Raw genomic sequence first — 7,824 nt, forward strand, 5'->3', positions numbered from 1 at the left:
GTCATTTCCTATATGACCCTATCGAAAAAGGTACGAGATTAGCAGCTATTTATTTCTTCCCCTCAGCCTAGATTAGTGCTCCTTTTCTCCAGAGATGCCTGTAAACCATAGGTAATTTTTTGTCTCTAGCACTCTAATGCTGATATTTGTTACTGCCTTGATTGAAATAACTACCTTCAATTCAGCAGACCTTAGGAAAACACACCTGTAGCTTTCTTATGGGGTAGAGATATTGCTAGAAATAAGTGAAGCCATTAATATACCAAGCTAATTAAATTTCTCATGGAAAATTCTTTTCTCTTTGAAATGCATAGAAAACCAAAGAAATTCATTCTTTACAGCTATTTACAAACAAAAATAGCTGTCCAAGTGCTTACGTGTTAATGCGGGTTGAGAAAGAAATGTGAAGTACCTATTGCCTCATGTTCAAAACTGCAATCTCTAAACTCTGCCCTTAGCATTTCTTCACAGAACATTGAACACGTTATAAGAGGCACCAAAATTCACAAGGTTTATAAAGAATGCAGGAACTGTCCTAGTCATTGTTGCTCAGCAGTTAGAGTGAAGGATCTGGGTTTTGATTCCTGGTGAAGGGGTGGTATCTGGGTTGCAGGTTCATCCCAGGCCTGAGACAGGGCACCTGCCAAAGGAAGCCAATGCGTGTGTCTCTCTCACTCACTTCCCACCCCTCCCTCACTTCCACTCTCTCTACAAATCAATGGAAAAAAATATTCTATGATGAGGATTAACAAACAAACAAAAGGATGCAAAAAAAACAATAGTGTAGTGTTCACTGATTAGTGCCCTCACACATTAGCATAAGTATTACAGCAGGTGATGGGATGGGAGGGAGGAGGAGGAAGTGAAAGGAGACAAAGCTTTAACTGACTACCTGCCAGGCACTTTGGTGAAATATAGCAATCAACAATCACAATGATTCCATGAACTAAATATCATGGAGGATACTGAACCCGAAGAAGAAAAGGAAAATGAGAACTCCAGCATCATTCCAGAGAATAAAATACCTTTAAAACACATGTTAAATTAAATATGGCAAACATGATAGTCATTCTTTCTTGATTTCCACAAACTGTTAAGGAACTCTTACTATGCCCCTGGAGATAAGCCTGCTGCTTGGGACAAAACAATGTCAAAATAAAATTTGTTTATATAGTTTGACAATTTAGACATCAGAGAATAATAAATAATAATCACAGTCTACAATGGGAATGGTAAGAAGAAAAGATACATCTATCTTAAACAGTTATAGATAGATTCCTGGTGGAATTAATGCCTAAACCAAAACTTAAAATAGGGATAGAGCAGTTAGAGATTACAAGTGTTGAGATCTTTAAAAACAAAAGGACCATCATCTGAGAAATTCCTCAGGTAATTTTAAGCATCGTCGTTAATGGAAACTGCTAGTAGATAAGTCTAGGGAAGCAAATTGAATCAGGAGAGATGACACCAGCAGCCCGACTCTATAGGTCATGCTCTTAATCACTATGATATACCCTCTCTTGCTTGTAGCCAATGCAAGTAACCTAGTAGGAAAAAAACAAGAAATGAGGGAAATTTTATGGACTGATAGCAGAAATATTAGAAAGCTCTCCATATGCTAAGAAGCTTAAGTTTTATAATGAGGGCAAAAAAAGACTGGTTGAAAGAATTAAAATTAATGTTTCAGTTACAAAACTCCATTTCACTTTAAAAAAAGAAATATTTTTCCTTAACATGATATCAGTCTTCCCTTCCTACCAAACTCCACCACCTAACCCTAGTGAATCATCTTCATGCATTTGTGCTGCCTCCCTCAACCCAGGTTCAGCTTGGTTCTGGAACAATTACATCATTTCGATGTGATAAGAAGTACAGATGTCAGTATCCATCCTCTGTTCTGGTCCTCAAACACCTATTCATGTGCATCACAGCCTTGGATTTTTTTTTTCCCTTGCCCATATTACTCTTAAGTTCTAGTAGTTCTCTGTATAAGATATAAGACACTGATAGTATGACCTTGGCAAATTGCAGTGCAAGAAAATTTGTCAAGTATCTAAGGTTTGTCTTTAGTTTCATGTCACGCTAGACAGGAGAACACCCTTTTGTAATTCTATACCAACCTTTAGAATGGGAAGACTATGTAACTTTCTAAGGCTTTTTTGCCTGTGTTCAAGAAGCAACTTAATTATTGTTCCCCTTAGATCTCTACAAGGAGAAGAAATTGCAGAAATCTATCTTATTTTTCTATCTTTCTGCTATTCTGGCTCCATGTTAGTGAAAGACAGTAAAGGTCCCCTGTGAATGCCACATCCATTTGCAGCTAGGGTTCAAGGTCTGGAGAAGGGGCTGATGCACAAATGAATACACTAGACAAGAAATATAAATTTAGAAGGCATGAGAGAACCAGGCAAGACCTTTATCTTGCAGAGAGGGTCTCTGAAACCCTGGACCAATGAGCTTTTATTTACTTGAATACATATTTGCACTTTAGGAATGCAAACAGGGTTATTAATGATAAAGTTTGGTAAACAATAAAAGGATTATCAGGTTAGGGGATTGCTTTTAGCCAATCTGCCAATAGCAGGCATTATATTATGCTGAATTTCAGCCCTACTGAATATCAAAGTCCATTAGCCTTCCAGGGGACTTCTTGCATAATTATGCTAACTACTGTTGGTCTTTGCCTCCAGCAATAACCAAAATAGAGAACTTATTCAGACCAACTAATTTGTCTAACCAATTCCTCAACTCTCTTATCCCCTGGAAAAGAAATTTTATAAATTCTCTAAGGATGAGAAATTTTGTTCTTACTCATTACTCTGAATAAAATATTTATTGCCTGGAATATTTCTCTTTTTTAAAAATATATTTTATTGGGTTTTTTACAGAGAGGAAGGGAAAGGGATGGAGAGTTAGAAACATCGATGAGAGAGAAACATTGATCAGCTGCCTCCTGCACACTCCCTGCTGGGGATGTGCCTGCAACCAAGGTACATGCCCTTGACCAGAATCAAACCTGGGATCCTTGAATCCACAGGCCGACACTCTATCCACTGAGCCAAACCAGTTAGGGCTGGAATATTTCATTAACTTAAATGCTTGATGCATTTGAAATTCAACGCATTAATGCATTCCTTTTTCTCCTCTTCTCAACTGTTACCTAAAGCCAACATTAATTAACTTCCATTTAACTGAGAGGCAGATAAAGAGTTTCAAAGAAATACATAGTATGGGGTAAATGTCATTGCAAAAATATTGTCCACAACACATAGGGGAAATTTAATCACATCTGGGGTTTAGAAAGATGATTCTGATTGAATTGATTTTAAAATACTGAATGGGAAAAGCAAAGATATATGTTAAGCATATGTTAACATGTTTCTGCAATATTTCATCTATGAGGTAAAGACTCCAAGAGTAAAAGTAGTGTTGTGAGTGAGAGAATAAAAGGAACAAATTTAAAAGATAACAGAAATGGCAGGACATGCCAAACACAGAAAATGAGAGTAAAATAAAAGAACAATAAATATTGTTTTTAAACCAGACTTATTGTTGACAGGGAAGGGAACACAGTCATGAGGGCCACATTAAAAATCTTGAAATATGCACATCTAGAGGACTCTCAATAGGAAATCATAAGATAACAAAATAAGACCGTCCAAACTGAATAGTAATGAATGGTCGCCTAATTCCAGATTGAGTTGTACATATTTTATCTACATTATCTAAATTTTTCATTATAACCCTAAGATGTACATATTATTTTATCTGAAGTTTGCACACATACACACACAAATAAAACACAAGATAAGGAAATTAATCAAATTCCTCAAGGACTCAGATAGAAAAAAAGGAAAAGTGTAAGATCAAACCATCTAAGTCTGATCTAGATGTCTAAGAATAAGTTGAAGTCAGAATACTGTAACATTTTCATGCAGATGTAAATGTAGGGATCATCAGCCGACTTGAAATCACCCTATTTAGAGGGCAGAGTAAAAGAGATATTGCTTAGAAAAAATATTTCAGGTGCACCAACAAATTAGAAAAGGAAAAGGAGCTATGAAGGAGAATGGAAAAAAAAATAGACAAAATGATAGGAAGAAATTCAGGATAATGTGAGATGGTAGAAATTAAGCTGTAAAGACTTTCATAAGTTCATGATTTATATGCAGAAGAGAACTTGAGTTAAATCAAGTCTGAAGTTTGTTTAATGATTGAAACAAGAGGGAGGCTAGTGGTGATGTTGGCTAGAGTAGTTTAAATGATGCAAAGACCTCATGAGTTGATGTATAAGTGGTTAATAAGACAGAGAAGACAATTATTAAGGAGGTAAAGTTTAAGAGAGAATGTTGAAGTATGTTTGAGAAATTGCTAAACCTTGTTAAACCCGATATTGCTAAATGATATTTATAATGGGTGGTAGTGTGTATTTCAAGCTGAAATAGACTGACCCAAAAAATTAAAAAATCAAGATATTGCTCTTCAGCTCTATGAATATACTTCAAATGTTCCCTTATTTGTGTGTCACAAATTTCGAAGTAAATATATACAACAAGGAGTGAAAATGTGTCATTGTCAAATGTGTTTAGAAAGAAATAATGGGAAAACATAAATAAGAAAAAATTCAATATCAAAGCTCTGATCTTAATTATAAGGCTTTGATAGGAAAAGGACTCTCAAAATCTAGAGAAAAATGAAACCACAGATGTACCACAGTTTTTTAATCCTCTCATCGGCTGATGTGCACTTAGGTTGTTTTCATATCTTAGCTATTGTATATTGTGCTGCTATGAACATAGGGGTGCATATATTCTTTCTGATTGGTTCTTCTGATTTCTTAGAATATGTTCCTATAAGTGGAATTACTGGGTACAATGGGAGTTCCATATTTACTTTTGAGGAGGCAAAGCAGATAGTTAAAAGGCATTAGGGTTTTCACTATCAAAGGAATTTAAAAGGAATTTAATTAACCAGAGTAGGTAATTCCAGATTTCTGCTTGTAAACTGGGGGGAAATTTTTTTGTAGCACTAGGATATCCTAAAAAGCATAAAAATGTATAACATAGATATTCTAACAATAGAAGTAAAATATAGCCAATGGTAATATTAATGATACAAAATACATATGTTTGAAATAAATTGCCTATGAGGAAAACCTAAAAATAATGGATTGTAACACGTTTTAATGAATCTTTAAGAGCATGAATCCAATAAAAATGTTTTAAACACACCTCAGAGAAACTCCACTGGATAAGTTGAAACAGAAAAAACTATGTGATAAGCATTCATTGTCAGTTTAATTGCTAATACACATGTAAATTTTAATGCAAGGATTTTCTTAGCAAAGGCCATTGTTAGTATTTTAGAGACATTTCTGCTAGAAACATTTCTGGAGTTAGGAAGTAGGGGAAAGTCAGAATAGTAGATCCAAAGCAACTTGTAGGAGGTAGGGGGAAGTAAGAATAGTAGATCCAAAAACAATTTTTAGGATTTGCTTTCATTGATGTTTATAATATAACTAGAGGCCTGGTGCACAAAATTTGTGCACTCAGGGGGGGTGCGGCGGGGGGGGGAGGGAGGGTGCGTCCCTCAGCCCTGCCTGTGCCCATTTGCAGTCCAGGACCCATTGGGGGATATCCACCTGTTGACTTAGGCCCACTTCCCGGGGGATCAGGCTTAAGCTTGTAGTCAGACATCCTTCTGGCAGCCAGGGAGCCCTTGGGGGATGTCCGACTAAAGGCTTAGGCCCCCAAGGGTCGGGCCTAAACTGTTAGTTGGACATTCTTAGTGCTGCCACGGAGGTGGGAGAAGCTCCTGCCACCATCACTGCACTGGCCAGCCATGAGCCAGCTTCTGGCTGAGTGGCACTACTCCTCGGTCTGACCTAAACCCTAGAGATTAGTACTTCATTTTACAACTTTTTCTCCGTTTATAAGCAGCAGCAAACTCAGACCACACAGTCAGGTGTGCAAGAAATGTTGCTTTCTTTATTGTTTAGTAACCAAACCTAACTTCAACTTCAGCCCCCATTCTGCCAAGTGAAAAAACAAAAACAAAATATTATTTAACTTAGGTTCCCCACCCCCTTCTCTGGAGTTGTACTTCCATATCAGACAGTTTATATCTCAGGCAGAGGTGCCAAAGAACCGAGCAGGTTCAAGAACATCTGGACCTCAGTCTTCTGTCTGGGCTGGCCCCCATCCAGCTGCCCTTGACCCTCACCTCAGAGCTCAAGTCCATGCTGATCCCTGGTATATTCTCCTCATCTGGGTCTTGAGGCCTCTTGAGTCCAATCTGCTCTCTCCCTCCCTCCCTGCCACCTTCTCTCTCACACACAAAGAGCTATTGGGTTTTCTGGGGTGAGGTCCTCTGACACCTCCTCAGCCCCGTTGCACAGACACCATCTTGGTGCCTGGGTCACGGCCACCAGGCTGTGTGGCTGCTCTCAGACCCTCCATCTCCTGCTGCCTTAGGGAGTGACTCAGCAGGAGGGGAGGGTCACAGTCCTTTTTACATGGCCGCCAACAAACACTCAGTGTTCCTTCCCTCTAGTTCTCCTTCTCCTCCTCACCCCAGTCCAGGCACGTCTATGTGCAGGGCAGGGGAGGGTGGGAGGCAGGCGTGTCTGTGACCCAGCACACAGGCTTCCAGATCCACTGCTCCCCCAGGTCTTCCACGCTCTGGACCTCGACACCCAGAACCTGCCCCCTCTCAGCTGCAGGTCTTTGCCCGCAGTGGTCAAGTCTGTTTAGAGCAGTGGTTCTCAACCTTGGCTGCACATTAGAATCACCTGGAAATCTTTTCAAAATCCTGATTTCTGGGCCTCATCCTCCAGAAATTCTGTTTCTTTGTTACTAATGTTGTGGCCTCACCCCATAACAAAGAAACAGAATTTCCGGAGGATGAGGCCCAGAAATCAGGATTTTAAAAAGATTCCCAGGTGATTTTAATGTGCAGCCAAGGTTGAAAACCACTGGTTTAGAGGCTTGAAGTCAAGAAGTGCCTCTTTGTTCTCTGCTTTCTGGAGGCGGTCAGCGTGGAACATTCCTGCCTGGACTGGGGAGGGGTCTCTGGGTGTTAAGAATACCAGGACGGGGAGCACAGACTCCTCCTAGAGCTCTGAGATGGGAAAGGCAGCACCCCCTCACCTCTAACCCCAGGGCGTTTCTTTAGAAGCAGAAGCCTCACCCTGTGCAGGGGCCTGTGCTGGCTGCCTCAGTTTCTCAGAGACAACGAATTTGATGAACGTCTTTTCCCCACTGCAGTAGCTGCTTCATTTGTTCGTTCTCGCATTTTTCATTAGCTGCTAAATCGCCCCTGTGGCTGCAAACCTGTTGTGCCTGACTCAGCCAGTGGGGAGCTATGGGAGCTGTGCAGGGACAGGGGAAGGGGGAGGGGGGCCGGGCCTGCAGAGAGGATCAGTGGTGCCTGCCCGGCTGTCTCAGAGGATGTGGCTTAGGTTAGGTCCTGTCCTTTGGCAACTTTAGGAGGGGAGGCTGTGTCCTCTGCTCCCTACTTTGACTCAGGGGCGGAAGTTCTCCTTGCTCTCTGGCCTCATAACTCAGTGGATCATAGTGGGATGCGGCAGGCAGTCGGCTTCTGCGACTGCAGACTGCACACGGGAGCCAGCAGAAGGTTTCTGCGGCTGCACACACTGTGGGCAGGCGGCTTCTGCAGCCCCACACGGGCGCGGGCCTGAAACCCGGGACCGGATCGGGTCACGGACGGCGGGCAGGCGGCTTCTGTGGATGTACACAGGTGTGAGCCGGCAGCTTATAAGGCTGCATCTTTTTTTACAGGCGGCTTCTGTGGCTGTACACGGAC

At 40.9% G+C, this 7,824-nt stretch overlaps 1 protein-coding gene across 1 annotated transcript in view; it reads left to right on the plus strand.

The window, feature by feature from the left end:
* The first annotated feature begins 2,011 nt into the window (after positions 1–2,011).
* LOC102436299 (olfactory receptor 6C2-like) overlaps positions 2,012–7,824 on the plus strand; it is a 20,907-nt gene continuing 15,094 nt past the window's right edge. The window contains 1 exon segment of the mRNA XM_023764813.1: positions 2,012–2,058. Within this exon segment, the coding sequence (XP_023620581.1) occupies positions 2,012–2,058 (47 nt within the window).

Source organism: Myotis lucifugus, unplaced genomic scaffold (genome assembly GCF_000147115.1).
Source record: "Myotis lucifugus unplaced genomic scaffold, Myoluc2.0 scaffold_350, whole genome shotgun sequence".
In the NCBI taxonomy this organism is placed as follows: domain Eukaryota; kingdom Metazoa; phylum Chordata; class Mammalia; order Chiroptera; family Vespertilionidae; genus Myotis; species Myotis lucifugus.